The sequence below is a fragment of the Notolabrus celidotus genome, chromosome 11 (assembly GCF_009762535.1).
Source record: "Notolabrus celidotus isolate fNotCel1 chromosome 11, fNotCel1.pri, whole genome shotgun sequence".
In the NCBI taxonomy this organism is placed as follows: domain Eukaryota; kingdom Metazoa; phylum Chordata; class Actinopteri; order Labriformes; family Labridae; genus Notolabrus; species Notolabrus celidotus.
In genome coordinates, this window is record NC_048282.1 from 7,070,863 (window position 1) to 7,089,458 (window position 18,596).

Below are 18,596 nucleotides of genomic sequence, written 5' to 3' on the forward strand. Positions count from 1 at the left end.
TTAAAAAGGCCAAGAAAAATATCCTCACTTAAACTTTAGTGGTTTGATTATTAATCCTTGAATTTAACACATAGGAATTATATGCATTAAAGCAAAACTGATTTGCTTGTTAAAGGCACAGAGTTACCTGGAATTAACTCCTTGGATTGAAGCTTAAAGTTAAATGTAAAGACTGATGCATTGGGAGGAACTTATCAAAGCTCAAAATTGTTGATATTCTTTACAGTAAATGTGAAATCCTTTCCCAGGGAAAATCAAACATTTATGTCCTCTACAACAGAAAACTGTATAACTCTTCTTTGAGAGCGAAGCTCCCCCATTGTGACACATAAAACAGACAGAAATGTAAAGCATTCTCTCACTACATGTTTATGTTGTAAACAAACATAGACCAAAAAGAAGCTGTTTTGCTTTTAAACAAGTGATGGGGAAGTCCATCTTTCTCTATAATTGCTCTTTTAGGTGATCTAAGTAGTACTCAGTACTTCTGGCACCCTCACAGCAGCAGCCGGAGTGGATAACTGCCTTTTTGGGATGCATTGTGACAGAATAGTGACCTTTAATGAATGTGGGGCCACCACTAGCTGATTGTTGTGAGTAAAAAGGATGAGATACAAATCCTCACATGAACCTCTGTGATTTGATTATCTCTGGCTTTGATTATGATAGCCTTTGTATTTGGGGCACAAGAGCAACTCTTTTGAGTGTGTGTCATTCTTTGCAGCGAATGTGTTTCCCTTTCACAGAGAAATCAAACATTTCAGTCCTATCTGCCCCGGACAACAACAAAAAGAAGGACACTTTCTCCTCTGTGGCAAAGCTCTCCTTTTGGGACAGTAAAACAGAAAGGAATCTTTGGCATTTTCTCACAATATAAGACCCTGTTTATATAACCTTACTTTGTATAGTGAGACAAAGTTGTCAAGTAAAATTAAACTTAATGCTGACTTGTTAACGGTTAATGAAGTGTTATTAGAAGTTCTCAGTACTTTCAGCACCCTCACAGCAGCAGCCAGCAGGAGTGGGTCACTGCCCTTTGGAGATGTGTTGTGACAGAACAGTGACCTTTAATGAATGTGGGGCCACCACTCGCTGATTGTTCTCACTTAAACTTTGGTGGTCAGTTAATTCCTTCTTTTAAGCACATATGATCTAGACACATCCATGTAGCCTCAGAATCTGTTTTGCTTTTAAATGTAGGGTCTAACTTGACATTTATTTCTTATTTTTTGAGCTGTATAAATGTAATTTCATGGTTTAATGCTAACTCATGTAAGCTATGGTAGTCATTTTGAAAATAAAGTCTTTCTGTCCCTTTGTCCTCTCTGTTTTGACAAATAAAGTACATCCACTCCTTTGAGAGCCAGGGTCCTTTATCGGGATACATAAAACAGCAAGTAGCCTTCAGCAGTATCCGACCACAAGAGTCCCTTTAAACCATACTCACTAAATCAAGTGAGCTTAGTACGCTTATAGGTCATCATATTTTAATATGAACACACTTCATGCTTTAACCCAGTCAGAACATTACTGTGGGCGTGCATGTAATTTGGAACTGGGACACATCTAAAGTCTGTGCTCAACAAAGCTGTTGTGACTGCTGTCCATGGTGCTGATTCTGAAGCTGGCTTGGGTCCTTTTGAACATTTGTGCTGGCAGGCTGCGTCCACATTAGCTGGGAGTGATAGCCAGTACGCTGCTTTAATTGATAGGCGTCATCACATTGCCATACCTAATAAGCTCACTGCACTGTCTCTTATTTTTCAGATTAGTATTTGAAAAGCTACCACTCAGTCCTGTTGCCCACAGAAAGTTTAATCACTTCAATCTTTAGGTATATATTTATGCCCACTCCTGCAGAAGCCTCTTGTTTGTGAGCATTTGGTCCTACTTTTCTACTTCTCTGCACTTGGGTTTTATTTTACATTGTTACAGTTACAGAATCTCCCACCAGTTTTCTTCCAAATAAAGATTTGACGTCAGCCTTTCGCAGAACTGCAAACAAAGACGCACAGTGTGGAACAGATTTTGAGGTTTGTATCGTCTCTGGTGTCATTTCACCTGTGAATCACAGATTTAGAAAAACAGTAGCTCATTAGCAAAATCAAAAAATGACTTTCTAAGACAAGTTAACTCTGTGAGCCTTTTTGTGCAAATGAAGACTGTAAAACATTCCCTACATATCTGACTGATCATTTCTCCAGCATCTCTCTATCTTATCAAGTTTTTCTATTATTAGCATGAGGGGGGATTTTCCTTTCATTAGATGTAACAGTGTAGATACATCAAGGAAACAATGGGAGCAAGAAAGGGCCACAACATGCTCAAAAATACAACATCTGAATCTACCATGGTTTGTTGCAGTTTTGTGGAAGTACTCTAAATACTACTGTGACATTGCCTCAGTGGTGAAGAGGAGAGATAAGAAAGTATCTTTAAATAAAGATGCTTTGATCATAAATAAATCCTTGCAAAGTTAAAATTCACTTATTGTCTCTGTCTCCATCATCCATGTTTTTAGTGATGTCATGTTTAGTTTAAAGCCCGACTGAGGGGTCAGGTTTAATGCAACTCTTCCTTTTTAGTTCAAGAGGACAAAAAAGCATGTTCTTTTTCTCAGGAAGAAGTGAAAGAACTGCTGCTGAAAGAAGTGATGACAACTTGGGCCTTAAAGTTGGGATAAGTAGACCACAGTGGCACAAGAAGGACCTAACTACTGATGGAGCAAATGGCCTAAGATATCTGTTTGGGTTGGCCCTCATAGCATTAAGTCTGAAATTGACTCCAGTAGTGTAGGCCAGGGGTTCCCAAAGTGGGGGTTGGGACCCCCTGGGGTGTCAACAGGCAATAACAGGGGGTCGAAAGATTTTTTTTTTCTTTTTAAGTAATCTAAAATTTTGTGTATTGCCCTTACTGTAAATATATTTTTGAAAAAGTAATTCATTTAGAAATAAAACCTTGCAAATACATGTTTTTCATTATTTTTCTGCCTTTCTTTAGTTGACTCCTAAGGTTAGGTTTAGACTTAGGGATGGTTTACAGTTAATTAACAAAAGCATCAGTAGCAGCAGTTAATTCATAACAGCACAGGAAACACAGCCACATTTGCATGTAGGTGGCTACTTTTCTGCAGACCAGCTACATTAAGTATGAAGCTACATTTAATCACTTCAAGGGACAGTGGGGGTCACAAGTTTTTGGCACCTGTATTTTGGGGTCCTGGGCTGAAAAGTTTGGGAACCTCTGGTGTAGGCCATTGTGAGCGTTACATGATTGTGCACTGGAGCAACCATGTTGGTCTTCAAAACTCCGCCTAAATGCTAGAGTTGTGCGATTTCTATGATAGTCATACTGACAGTTTTAAACGCTAGAGTTGTGCGATTTCTATGATAGTCATACTGACAGTTTTCGATCCAACTATGTTCTCTGCTTGCTTGTGCACAGAGGTGGTCAGAAGGTGCACATTGGACTATGTACCTTTGTACAGGGATACACAAACCCTCAACATAAACTAGCATGTATATTCAACACAGAAGAATAAATGCGGCTTAAGTGAACCAAGCAGTCTAAACTCATCATGAAGAGGGTGGTGTGGTTCTTCCATGATGGTCTTTGGCTCTTGAGTGGCTCTGACTTGATGAACACGGTCAGGATCATAAAGGTTAATTTAAACATCTTTTTGTCACAGTTTGAATATATTCCCAGCCTGATTTTGTTAGCAGTGCTGAGGTTACCACACCAACAGATATCAACAATAAAATCCCTCGACAGCCTCAAGAAGAAAAGTCTCTGATTGGTCTTTTTGCAGGAGGTCATCAGTTATGTTTTGTCTGCTGTATTCTATAATGTACATATAACCACATAAATAAAATGTGAAGGAGAATCTTAAAGAAATGACTTACATAATTACATGACAGAAAATTGATTTATAAATCCTTAAAAGAAGAAACAAAAGCAATGTTGTTTTTTGTGTCAGAATGTAAAGTAAATCTTTTTTTTTGAGCTACACATTTATTTAAAAAAAGACATCAAGTCAAAAACAGCTGAGAGCTGCTTCATTTTCGGAGTGTCCTTGCCTTCTTCACAGTGTACGTTGCTTTGTACTTTTGAGTTGTAAAGTCGAAGAGAACATCACCGTTTGTTCTATTCTTCTCGGTCCAGTGGAAAGGGAGGACAGTAAAACTTGATTTTCTCTATGAAATAAAGTTAAAGCACTGCAGCTGCAGAATGTTAACAACTCACTCTGCCCAGAATAAGTCACTAGTAGGATTTCCTGACTGTGCATACAGTATGACTTATAATTTAAAAAGAGACTGTGCATCTTTAAAAGCAGAACACGATTTGCAGCTCCGCATATGACTCCAACATGAGCTGTGTTGAGAGCGAGGACTCATCAGATTAACAAAGTTCATGTGAGGAAATGAATCTTGGCCTTTTTACTCACAACAATCAGCCAGTGGTGGTCCCACTTTCATTAAAGGTCACTCTTCTATCAGCACACATCTCAAAAAGGCAGTGATCCACTCCTGCTGCTGCTGTGAAAGAGTTATATTAAATTGACCCAGAGGACAGTGAGCCCTTGCTGTGTTAATAACAGCGCGGTGAAGAATGCCAAAGCCCCGGCGAGAGATACAAATGAACTTGTTTATAAGTCAGTTTATTAGTTTATGTGCTTAGAGGGGCAAAAGGGGCATTTATGGGAATTTATATAAACAGAGAATGTAACTGGATATAAACTCTGAGCTAAAGGTCAGAGAGGATATCTGAACAGTGGCATTGCATACTCATGCAGAAATTCCACTTTAAAGCCTCATGATGATGGACGCTCTTTGGGCTGACAGCAGAAAGCCTTTAAATGAGCCTGCCAGCAACAGGTTCCATCTTTAATGCACTGGCTATTAATGGAGTGCAGGGTGTGGTGCGGCGGGAAGCCAGTAATAATCAATTTCCTGCTGCTGTAATCATAGTTCTCTGTAAGTTAATTAGCATCTGTTGAGTGTTATGGAGAGGCATCTGCAGAGGAGAGGTGGTTAAAACCAGGGTGAGGAGCGTGACACAGGCGGTGGGACTGCAGTGTCGTGTCAGGGCTATTAGATTAAGGCTAACATGAGTCATTGCATGATGGAACTAATGGCGCATCTGATGCGTGTGATTGTGATATTGTAAGATCCAATCAGCATCACAGATGGACCCTGTCTCCCCCAAAGACCTCTCATCTGTCTTATCAACATCCTCAAGATACTGTCCAATAACACAGAGGGCTCTAAAGTATAAAACCTTATCTACAAAGTGGATGAACAAGTTGCAAGTTATCTTCCCTCAGCTGGGGTATATAAAAAAAACACCAGAGGGAAGGAGAAAATTCAATAAGATACAAACAGAAGAAAGCAAAAGACATTGAGAAGTGATTTCTAATTTGCTGATGTCACACCGGCTGACTGGAGACAGTCTAACGACAACCAGTCACATAATTGGAAGTCAAACAGTCTAAAAGCCATCAAAAAAGGGAGATACGCAAAGTGATTATCGATTCACTGGTTAAACAACCAAATTACATCGGCAGCTACTTTTAATGGAGAAAAAAAGAAGTCCATACATTTAGTTCTATCACCTTTCACACCACAGTAATGTTTCACTCTGATGCTGACTTTTGGCAAGGATTGGATGAGTTTATGGCAGACAACACAACACGATCAATTCTGTCAAATCATTGTTTGAAATTAACTCAACATCATAGAACAACCTGCCAGTATTAGTCCGGATCAGACTTTGACAGGGCATGTCCCCAGTTTGTTGTTTTGTGCTGCTGATGTATCACCTTATTGGTCTTTGGAATACAGAGTTTGGCATTTTAAGTGGATTGGCCATTTTAGTTTTATGAAGCCCAGAGTGACTATATTCAACAGGACACATTGCTACGACTTTATCCTGGTTTACACATCAACATTGTAAGGACTTCTCAATCACAGGATGAGGGTTACCTTTTGTTGACACTATCTTCAGAAATACTAATGTTTTTGGTACATATTGCACCAGTCTGGTTGTAATCTCACCTTTTGTAACCACACTAATACTTTCCTTCGGACTTTAACTTCTTTAGCAGTGCAGCTTTCACTCTCGGCAATGCTTGTTGTCACTTTGCACTCCTTAACCAGAACCTTAACCACCTCCTTACAAACCATAATGTAACATCAATGATAGATGAATAGCCAAATACTTGCCATTGATATTGTAAAATGTGATATTTAATTTCATATTGATGAAAGCACAGGATTAAAGAAGCATTTCCTGATTCAGACAGATTAGGTCAGCGCTCGTGTTGGCTGATGAGCAACGGTTGTTAGGCTTCATAATGGTCGGTTGATTCAGGGCTGTGTAGCATAAACATCTGATCATATTCATGCAGGTGTGCAGCTCTGACGTTATAACCCTAACAACCCCTAACCCTTTCCCTCCAGAAAATGTTGCTCTGATGATCACACCTTAATGTAGACAACGTTTGCTGCAGCAGCTCTGCCTGCCCTCCACCCTCCTCCTTATTAGGTGTTGATTTAACCAGATGTAATGATCATGTTTGTGTGTGTATATAGAGGGGGGAGTAGCAAACTATTAATGGTCACTTCTTCGACGAAAGGGTATTTAGCATTAATACTGACTGCACTGCATTCAGGTGCACAAGATGTAGATGGTATTCTGTCTCCTGGTTTCCTAGAATGGGACACATAATGGAAAGGAGTTATCATTAACTGTAATAGTTACACCTGTGCTTTCCCTGTTATGATTTTTCATGATGTTCCTGTTCTGTCAAATCGTCTGCAGTGAAAAAGGTCCATGAATGCTGTTTCAGGGGAGTTAATGATTTAACATGTCACTGTGTGCCATTATCACTATTTATATCGCATATTTTTAGTCACTGCTGTTCTTTATTTTATTTTTTTATGTTTATAATCGGTATCAAGTGTTTTTCCAAGCAAGGCTAATTGGCATTAGACTGCAGTTGCAACTATACAGCAGAGATAGAAGAATGGTCTTTCCTAATGTAACTTTTGTAAGGACACTATTCATTCAGCTCAAATAAATCCATAACTTCAAAGTAAATCACCAAGTATGTATCAACCACTAAGTCAAAATAAGTCCATGAGTCAGGCCATATTCCAGAGTTCACTTGGTGCATATTGAAGGCAAATCTTGCCTCAAACAAAATAAATGCCCAGTGTAAATCTGGATCAAACACTACCCTGCTGTGCAAGTAATAGAGTGTGTTAGGCAGGGATTCATGCAGTGGTCCCCATATAAACAAATATTACAGGGATTTGACCCACTGCCAGCATGTTGTTCATTTGAGATGAATTATACGGTTGTTACAGGGGAGACAGAGCTGCCTATGATAGGAACAGTAATGGTTGGACCTTTAGTAAATGAAATTACTTTCAGTGAATTAAATTACAGCAAAATTAAACCGTTTGTGATGTTCCTAAGGGCCACCTGAGGAGCCTTGTTCATTAATTCAACCTTTATTTTTCCACAGCGGTTTGTTCTTTTCTAGCTTTACTCTGCTTCACATTGATGTATTTGGGCAAGTTTTTTTAAGCTCAAGGGAAGAAAAGATCAACAACTACAATAAATCCTCCACAGAACAATCCCCCTCCTTGTACCAGAAAAGTCATTCAACTTACCGTCCACACACGCCGGTCTTGCCCTGGTGGTCCCGGCGATCTGGCCTCTCCGGCAGGCGCAGCGGGCCGTCTGCCTAGCAATGGTTCGTCTGGGAACGCTGCTGTCTCTGTTGAGCATCACTATCTCGCAGGTTCCCACCGCCAACTGGCCTGCCAAACACAGCAGCGAGGAACAGAGTACATCACATTAGCATAATGAGACTGTAATGAACACATTACAGAGGAGCAACTGGTGTGAGAAGGTACAAACAACTGGCAGCCTGGACGCAGGGCTTTTTTTTCTGCTCAGTGTACCACGGAACAGTTTAATACTCATTCAAAGTCTGGGATAGAAAAATGAAAAACTGATTTCACTGCTTTACGAGCAGCAGGCCTGAATGCTTTCTGGTTTAAATACAGCAAGGCTGGCTGCTTTGTTGATCAAACTGTCTTATTGTTAGCTTTTGGAAAAGAAGATTCCTCCAGGTATCTGAACGACATTTTCTATTTGTCTAACTGCAGGTTAACAAGATTGCAAGTCTAAAGCTCCAAGATATGAACGTGAACCTTAAAGGAAGAACCAAGAATCTGAGTGCTTTTCTTACAGCATGAAGAGTAATATAACAGCTTGTTATTGGGAGAATGCACCGAGCATGTTGCATATTAAGCCTGTTACTTGATGAGGTATTGTATCTTGTCCTAACAAAAACACAGCATGGACATTTGCTCAAACTTCTGAAACAGACTATGTTAACGGGTCCTTAATCATGGGCAGGCAAACAACGTCATCAAAACTAAAGATGGAACTGCTTTACACGGTTAAACCACAGTTTTACCTTAACTAAAAGAAACTTTTTGTTGTATGTTTCCTACTGACTGTCAATGTTGGATTTCTCTTACATCGCCATAGCCATGGAACAAATTGTCATTTAACAGCAACTAATCCTCTGAGGGCAACCGCCAATCATTCTTGGCTTCCAGTGCAGTCAGGGTATGTCCAGATAAATGATGGTGGACAGCCAAGCAAAGACTTCCTCTTTTGTCCACTGCTTCAATAAACAGCTCGAGATGCGAGGATACAATTGGAGTTGATGACTGGATTGGCATCTGCTCTCATATGCAGACATCTGTTTGGTGATTAATCAGAATTTGACAGTCATCCAATAGTAGCCAGCCAGTGACGAATGCATTTTCACCAATGTTTTCTGTCTGTTTGGTTCTCCACATACTCTGCTTTTCTGCATTAAACTAAAGTATACTTAAATGTGATTGGGCAATTATACTTGGACAACAAATGGAAACAAGAATATACCCAAACAATTGTGACTTTTAATTTCCTAAGTTATATTTTGGGGATTTTTATGTCTTCACTTAGAAGATAAGACAGTGGGTAGAACAGGAAACTGGGAGAGAGAGTGGCGAATGAAATGAGGTGAAGGGCTGCATTGGGTTGTATGTCCATGGGGTGCAACCACTTAGCCAAACCGATGTGCCAAATCTTGACACTTTCCACAGATTTTGCATTCAAAGGCAAGTGTCTGTTTAAAGCAGTTCTGTAAGTGGATAAATTTAACCCCTTGGCAGACTAAAACTTTTTCTGCATCCCTGGACTTCTTACCAGCTGTCAGTTTCTTTCCTGTACTCTCCATATTACAGTTTGTCTTGACAGTTCATTATAGCACCTGAAATACATTACTCACGGCGCCACGCATGACACTCACATCCTTCCACAGGCATTATATGATGCTCACTTATCTGTTTCTGCCAAGAAAGTAACGTCAGACTCATGTGTACTCACACATCTCTACAGTGTTGGATAAACAACTAGAACCTGAGTAAAAAGAGGATGACAGCAACGTTGGCCTGGCTCCACAAGGGCATAAAGCGGACACAAACCGAAGCCAAGCTGGACAATGACACAGGTCTGAAGACATCAAGAATGTAATACTAATGATTTAAAGAAGGGGTTCTGCGCTCACTCTGTACTAATCGTACATGAGTCACAGCTCAAAAAATGATTTACTGAATTCAGGCTGGTATCTTTAAAAACCCTCATTTCTGCCTCTGAAAGCCTCTTCAGTCAGATAGCTTAATTTCAGCTCCTAGCACCTCAAGCATACCAGAACTCAGCATTCAAAAAAGCCTCCTTCACTGTTGCCATGTAAAAAAGTTCTGTTTCTCTTTTTACAATGACAAATTTGAACTCTCAAGGAGATTCACCCACTGGTGATGTCACAATTTGAGCTAATCTCGTATTGATCTTGCTGAAATCTCGTGCAACTTGCAGTCTGTGGTCTCACAACACATCTTTACCTCAAGGTTTGACACTTTGTCCTTGATACGCGTTGACATCCAAAAGAGGAGTATCAGCACTTGTGTGTTTTGCACTTGAAGCATCAGTTTAAAGAGATGACAAATTTGTATTTGAACCTATATCAAATTAAAATCTGGTTTGAGACATTTTTTAAAAATGCTGTTGGAGTCACCTTTATAATATCACATGCATTAATGGAAGCACTGACAAGCAGTATTGTCCTAACAAGAGTGGTTAAAATCTAGATTCTTTCGAGCTGACTTTGGCAAGGTACAGGCAGACAGCTTTGAATAACATACTGTAGCATGTTGAAAGATGTTCACAGGGTAGTGTGAGGGAAACTAACAGGGTGTCCAAATAGAAGATGATCTCATCCTCTGAGACGTCAATAGTAGACAGTAAATGGAAAGAGCCTTCTTTTTTTATTCAAAGTGCTTTACACTTCATGTCAAAATCCGCCCAGTCTCACACTAAAGCAGCACAGCAGAGATTGCCTTGAAATTTGCCAGCCCATCAGGATTGAATCAAATACACATTTTTGCACACACTTCCCTGAATCATGAATCAAACAGACCATTTTCTGATCAGTGGACAACCTGCTCTGACCCTGAGCCACAGCTGCCCAATGCACTTGGAAAATGCCCTGTCAATGTGTTCATTACATTTTGAGATTTGTTGTATCCACTTAGAAAATTTGGCCTGATGGTGATGGTGGCAGGAAGCTCAACGGGGCCTGAAACTGTAAGACATCCTCTCTATACAAGAATACTCACAGAAACCTTGCCAACAGTTGTCTGGAAACCTTGATGTTGGGCAGAAGTACACATATAGACAGATGGCTGAATGGACTAATCGAGTACACCATCCTTAGACCCCACTGTTAACAAGCCAAAACATTTTTGGCTATGCTTGGCTTATTGCTATGGGGATGGCTATGCCAGTTGGTTGGTCCGCCACTTTGGCCAAGACTGAACTTCTCAACTATTAGGTGGGTTGCCATAAATGTTTTTGCAAACATAAATGGTGCCTAGATCATGAACTCTCATGGCTTTTGTTAATTGTGGATTCCTGATCGAGCCACAGTGAGCTTTACATTTGTGGTCTCGACTGAAATGTCCCAACTGGGATTTACATTGGCCTGTATTTACCAGCTTTTGGCCAGTTATACATGCAGTTCTCCAGCAGATTAAGATATCATATGCCAAAAAAATAAACAGTAACCATATAGGTTCGAATGTAACACTTTCCCCCTTCCTTTGAAATACATGTGAACAAGTGGGATTGTCTTATATTTGAGCTCTACCCTTAAAATGTCTACACACATTCACAGTGCAGTGAGGTGCCTAATTCTTTGTACTCACACCAAAACACCACACTGACGACATTATAGCCGAGAGAAAACAGTAGCACCTAGGTGCTGTTAGGCAGTCAAGGTTACTCAACAAAAGCAGCAAGAAAATGCTTCTGTGTTGATTTTAAAAGGAGAAGGAGAGGGAATACAGCCAAACTTCAACTTATGTGCAGGAAAGACGGTAAAAACCTGCCTCCTGTACCAACGGGAGGAGGAGGATTAATGGTCAGCTGGAGCGTCATATGCTCGAGTGAATCCACAGCATTGATCAGCTTTCATCTCCCACAAGCTGATTGGGATGAAGTCCAGATAAAGTTACATCACATTGAGTGACAGGAGAGAGGGGATGACTCTGCTGCCTGTGCTGGCTTTATAGATGGAAATCAAAGCTTAAAAAGCAGTAATAAAAATGAATGTCTTTTCTCCTTCATTCATGTTTGAATTCTAAAAACAAAACCTTCAGTGAAATGATTAGACAGCTTAATAAACCTATACATGTCTGAAAACACTGGTGTACATCCACAGAGGTCTCTTTCTCTTTTCTCCCTTTCAGTGCAGTGGGTTGGCATCAAAGTGCTGTATCACTGTGCATGATCAAGTTTATCATACAGATAGTATTTTTTGTTTGGTATTGCTGGTAGATGTAAATTATTGGACATAATATGGCTATTTAGAGCATACGTGTGATAGTCGGTCTATGTGGCTTGAATTCTGTAACGTTATGGGAACATTGGCCACCAGAGAGTAGTCTAATGTAAACAACAGCTATAAAATGGGTTGCCAGTCAGTTAGTTATACACATTCATCTCCTGTTCAGAAAACAATGTGACTTAGTTGACGTGACATTGAATGTGCTCATTCTACAGACCAGCTCTCAGAAACAGTAAGCTCTACTGAGACGGCAAATGGACAGAATGTCTTATGCTGATGATTACCTTGCCCTGAAATCTTCACTGTGTGTGTGTGTGTGTGTGTGTGTGTGTGTGTGTGTGTGTGTGTGTGTGTGTGTGTGTGTGTGTGTGTGTGTTTGTGCATGTGTGTGTGCTATTCTTATACCTCTTTCCAAGCACAGAGAATTACTTTAGATTTCTCCAGGCATTACAAAGTGATGGATGACTCTCGGGGCAGGGACCTGTGGTTTTGCAAGTTTTTTAAGTATCAAGTTTGTCAGAATGTAATCTGTAAATTAATTACACAGAGCGGAGAAACATACAATTCACCAGGGTGTTTCAGCTGCAAATGGACTACTTTGGAGGGGAAAGATAATACATAAATAAATGTTCTTCATCTTGACTTTATCACGTCAGGGGAGCTCAAAGACTTGATAAAACACTTTTCAAACTTTTGCTTGGCAGATTGCGTGATGAAATGAACGAGATTCCAATTTTAATGGGTTTGGATGAATTAATTTAAGATTTTGTTTGAATGTTGAGAAGCAAGAGCTGCTCGGCATTTAAAATAAAAGTGAACAAGTGTCAAAGTAAAGAAATGAGCTTTGTGACTAGAATTGCAGATGCCGCTTGCGCATGTCTTGGATGATAATTTTTAATAAGTCACAATGAAAACGGAGCAAACAAAAGAAGAACTGTAACAATGATGTTTTCAATGTTAGGATCCGTTAAATGAAATCTCTATGTGGCCCCTTGTTGCTGACAAATTGATTGAGCACTTATTGTTGAGGCAGCAGTTTTGTTTGGGCAAATTATTTAGAAACCAAAGGGAACGTATTTAATTGTCTTTTTATTTTGTGCTTCCTGTCGTGTTTGAGGAGAATCTATTTACTGTTAATAGTCGTGTGCTTTAAAGATAAACAGGCTTTAATCACAGTAAATTGCTTAAGGGTGTCGACTGCTTTCAAAAACCCATTTGGAAGAACAAACATTGCATTATACAAAGATGACACATTTGCACCTTTGTCATTTAAAATCAAAGGGAGGTTTGTTGCCGCAGCAAACTGGAACCAAAAGACGTATCAATAACCTGCTGAACCACAGCTGAACAACACTAATAGGTGTGTGTATATCAAAGCTAACTCAGCTTGAAATCAGCACATTCCTTAATAAGTACAATATAAATGCCAGTCAAAATCTGTATAACAACTTACTTGCTCTGGGTAGAACAATAAAGCCTGGGGAAAGTTCTGGAAACTTGCTTCACCTTTGAAATGATGTGGAAAAAGTAACACACTTTCTTCCTTCTTTTCTTTATTGAATGGAAAGCTGCCAGAGAAAAGCGTTCAGGCTGACACTGAAATAAAATCAGCTCAGTGAAGGTAGATTAGAGGAGAGCCTGTGCTGCAGTACCTGTAAGGTCAATCTCTGGCATTCAGCAACCATCACTCCTTTATACTGCTGTTTCTTGTTCTTCTCAACACCCTCAAAGGTTCATTAAGTGAGCTGCTAACTGCTGTACGGCTCGAAATGGCTGTAATGATGGCAAAGGTTGTAAGGGTTGTTGATCAACACAAATGACTCATAAAATCAGCTCAGTAGGCGCAGAGACTTCAAGGTTTCATCTTGGAAATGTTCCAGATGGTGGTTACTACTGATTTTAATGGTTTTGTGACCTCTGTTTTAGCAACATAATTTGGTCAGGATGTCTCATGGCCATGTGTAGATTAAAAAACCATGAGGCTCAGGCTAAAAATTGCATTTAAGCCAACCTTTTTGCACTCAAATTGCTGTGCACTGGAAATATAACATATAAAATGCACATAAACTATAGTGAAATATAAGGGCTTGTGTCCACTTACAGTGTTTTTTGCATTGACGGCATCTGATTCCAACACAACAACAATGCAGTTTGGCCTTTTCAATGCTCAATGTTCTCAGTGCAAAAACCGCCCTCTGTGCCAGAAGCTTTTGTTGCTGCACTCACATTGCTCTTAGTTTAAAACAATTTGACTTTGGATCATGCCTTTCATCACTGAACAATTAAAATCAAAGAGGGATTGACTTCTTATTACAACTTTTTCATCAACAGATACACTTACAGAGGACAAACTAACCAGGCTTGTTCTTTACAAAGGATCAACTTTCAGGTCTCGAGCTGCTGCTAATACAACAAGTTTATTTTTATCAATTAATTTATGCGTTTCCTTTGTAAGGTTCAATTGAAAAAAAGCAAAAATAAAGCATATAATGCATTTTTAACTAGACTTAACAGTCTCAACAAAGGGAAGAGGAATTGCTGCAGGACAACTTTTGCTATCCAGCAACTGTAAGCACCAGTGAGAAGAGCTCTGTAATTGAGGTCATGGGTGCTGCCAGCACAAAAACTGCAGTTAGTGGACACAGGCCCCAAGCTAATACAGTAAATCCTGTCAGTAATGCTATGCTCAGAATTTTGACTTTCAAATAAGATTTATCTGAAGCCCCCTAACCCCCTCAGAAGGTTGTACGAAACGTATTATATTTATTTAATTTTGGACTTCGATGTTTAATTTTAAGATAGACCAGCAGACATAATTGGAGACTAGGAGGAGTTAGTGGGGAATGGCGGCAAAGGGCCGCAGGTTGGAATCAATACTGGGCCACCTGCTTCTCAGAATACAGCCTCATGATTTGACTGCTAAGCCAAACCAATGCCCAGAGAGAAACACATTTTCTACATAGTTTTGAATATAGTAAATGCACATCTGTAGTAGAGAAATCCTACTGAAAGCACTTCTTAAGCTCATGTTGAAAAAAAGGCTTATTTTGTTTTTTGATTTGTTTTTTACTCAATTGCCTTTCAAGAATGATTTATTATACTTCTAACATATCAGAGTGTTCCTTTATCATCCATTTCATATAGGCTGACACTGAACTAGAGTTTGTGATATTCTTTAACCAATCAATGAATCAAATTGATAAACTCCAAGTCACTTTCAGGCACTGTTGCCTGGTTGGTGATCTCAACAAGGTGAAACTTTTTCATTTTCAATGCTCTATAAGCTTTCCTTTAGCTCTACTGCTTCAGCTATGTAGCCTTCAGGGTCTGTAACCCAGGCCTTAAACATGAAGTAAAGGGAACCCATTAAGCTTTTCCTTTTCTACTGTCATGTATATAATGTTACAAAGATGGATGTTCATAACATATGTTTTAAATAATCCAGTTAACACATTTCAAAGTCATCCCTGAGGCTTCGAAGGCTCAGCCTTTAGACTAGCTGACATCATCTAGTCACAGATTTCTGTTCTGGGCACAGCAGCCTACAAAGAGCGGGGAGTACCAATCCACTTGATCAGTCTGTCCAGGAAAGTTTCCAACCCCTCTGCTCAGGACTCTTCAAGTTTCAAGTTGTACTCACTGAGGTTGCTGCTGCTGCTGCCTCTAGCAGGCTTCCCTAAAGTTATCCAATTGGAAAAAAAAGTGGGCTAAAGAGGCTTGTTGCAGACAGAGGCTAAACTGAGGGGCTGCAGGGGGTCGTGGTGAGATGAATAAGAATTTTGTGAACTGTGAATCATGCAAAGCTACTATAAAAGAATCCTAGAATTAAAGATAGGACTGGAAATAAACATTTTAGCTCCTTTCAAGTAGATTTTCTTGCTGTCAGAAATAATAAACAGCACATTTCTGTCAGGCTAAGGAGAAGTCTGCAGGCATGTGATGGCTGCACTTCATCATTCAGACTGATAAGATTATTGTACTTTTACATAAGAAAATTACCTAGAGCCTTCTTGTGAGTCATAAAAAGTAATCACCTCTAGGAAGAGCAGCTACGCACATTTTATTTCATACCATCAGACATGCCACCCACCCTCCCCCACCCACAATCCAGCACCACCACTCAGCCCACCCTCCTGTCTCTTTTTACTGAGACGAGTCCGTGCACACTTGGTGGTTGCTTGGAGGACAGAGGTGCCATCACATATCAGTTCTCCCTGCCATGTTTCAACACTGAACAGACGAATAGGCTTCATGTTATGAGCCTGAAGGAGGAGAATACTAAGTTGGGTGGCGGGAGTTAAAGTGAGTTGTGTGGGTGGGGTGTGTGTGTGGTGTTTTGCAAAGTGCCCAAAGCCACGGCCAGCGGTTCATCATACATACAGGAGTTAATTCATGTGACGGGGGGGTTCTGTCACTCAGTGGCGTGAAGACACTTGACCTCGTCTCTGTTTCACATGATGAAGTGCACACACGGTGAGGACGAGCGCACAGAATGAAGGATGGCGCCAGGTTGCTGTCCAAGCTCCTGATCCTGTCAGGAACTACGTCTGGAGGGCTACGAGAAGCCGATACAGAGCATGTGAAAGAGACACTCAGTCCTATGAACACTGACTGGCAGCCTGATGACCTTATCACTGCATCACAACACTATGCAAGCGCAAAGCAGCAGCACACACACAACAGGGGGTTCAAACTCACACAGCTATGAGCGAAGACGTGAGACTATGTTCCACAAATCAGCGCTTTGATCAAACACTCTGTAGATCACGAAAGTACACGAGCACAAACATCTTTATACCAGCGTCTGAAAGTCACAGGAGCACACTCTTGCTCTCTCAATGTTCCCCTGATTCAATGTGCGTCACTGCGGGGTCAAGTATGGGTTTGCATGATGAGGTTATTTTAAACCCAGATACTGGTTGACCCTGGCAACGTACAGTGAACAAAGAAAAACAACCAATTATCTCTCCTGCGATCCATTGAGCTATTTACTGATCTTCAGTCAGACGGTGATAATTATCCATAAAAACACTCACTTCATTCATGCATCTCCTTCTTCTTGTTTGTGTCTTTAATTAAGACGGTGCAGATACATGAGTAGTTAGTCCTATCTAACAAAAAAAATCCTTTATCAGATTTAACAGACACACACATCAGACACAGCTCGGCACCGCTCCCATACAACTGAAACCAGATTGGGAGCTGTGAGAAAGGCTCTGTTTCTCCTCGGGGAATTTGCCATAAAATTATATGACAGGCTGCGCTGAGGAACTACGACAAGGATTCCATTTCCATATTAAAACAATCTTCCTTTATAGATTGTAATTACTTGCGGGTCGCTAAAGACAGAAGCGAGGTTTTACAGTGTTTTATTGTTAAGCGCACCCCTGCAAACTATAGTTTCCAAGCATATTTATTAAGAATTCCACTTCTTGTAAAGCTGGTCCTGTTAATTATTCATACAATGTGTATTGTATTTAGTATAATTTTGCATAAAGACACAGCTATAGCGCAGTGCCGTTCCTAACTTCCTGGCATTGAGTCTTTTTTTTTCTTTTCTCCTGAGAACCAATCACACTCTAATCACGACCCCAGCAAACAATAATAAGTCAGACTGATTATCTCTGTCCCTTTGTGTGCTCCTGTCTTCAGAGAAGTGGCGTTATCAAGGAAGAAAATGGGTCTGCCAGTTTAGAGAGCATGACAATCATAATAACATGCATCACATCAGATACGTTTTCAACCGGTCGTTCATGGAAGATTCAAAACATTGTGTGAGATGACATGAATATTAATAGCCCAGGTAATCAGTCAAAATTGATTTGTAGAGGCTGCCGTTATCAATTTTTAAAAAGTAATAAGCATTCTCAGACCCTGATACAGCTTCACCACAGATCTTTAATCCATACAGCGACCTCACACGGCTGAGATTTATGTTTTTCTCTAGAAAGCCTTATGTTGAATGCTGCAACTAATAATTACAGTCATTATTGATTGCTGAGTAATGAAGCAGTTCATAAAGACTACATTTAGTGGTTCATTTAAACACCCGCCAACAGTGGAAAATTTGGGGTTCAGTTTTCTAAAAGACATTTTAAAATGTAGAGGAGCAGAAATTAAACCACAAACCAGCAATCCACAGATGACCGCCTGCCAGCCTGCGTGTTCATCACATTGGAGGACAATACATTTCAAATGGTAAGTTATATTTTGTTTTCTAAACAAATGGCCCAATACAATACAATACAATAACCAAGCAATAAACTGTGCAATATCCCTGCCACTATAACATCCTCCTAACATCCTTGTATATTTCTTTCATTCTCAGCACTTTTGTACATAGGTAATTCTAACTATTCTGCACCTTCTGTATATACTCTATTATTTGAATTATTTTTATTATTTCTAATATTTGTATTATTTTATTATTTTATTTTATTCTATTTATGTTACCTTCATTTTATTTTATTTTATTTTATTCATATTTATATCTTATTTTGTTCCTTCTTCTATTCATATTTTGATATATTATAATATGTTATATCTCTACATTCTTACACACTGTTTACAGTTTACAGACCTCACATCATAGATACAAGTCCTACTTGAGCACCCATAGGGAGAC

The 18,596-nt window shown here is 39.8% G+C and overlaps 1 protein-coding gene across 4 annotated transcripts in view; it reads right to left on the bottom strand.

Annotated features, from left to right (window-relative positions):
• The window catches only part of tafa5l (TAFA chemokine like family member 5, like), a 70,022-nt gene that overhangs the window by 40,093 nt on the left and 11,333 nt on the right, over positions 1 to 18,596 (bottom strand). For 3 of the 4 annotated variants that reach the window (XM_034695196.1, XM_034695197.1, XM_034695198.1), the window contains exon 2: positions 7,677 to 7,826. In XM_034695196.1, the coding sequence (XP_034551087.1) occupies positions 7,677 to 7,826 (150 nt within the window). Of the gene's footprint in view, positions 1 to 6,272; positions 6,709 to 7,676; positions 7,827 to 18,596 lie in introns of those variants that run through there. The other variant, XM_034695200.1, reaches the window with a different exon arrangement.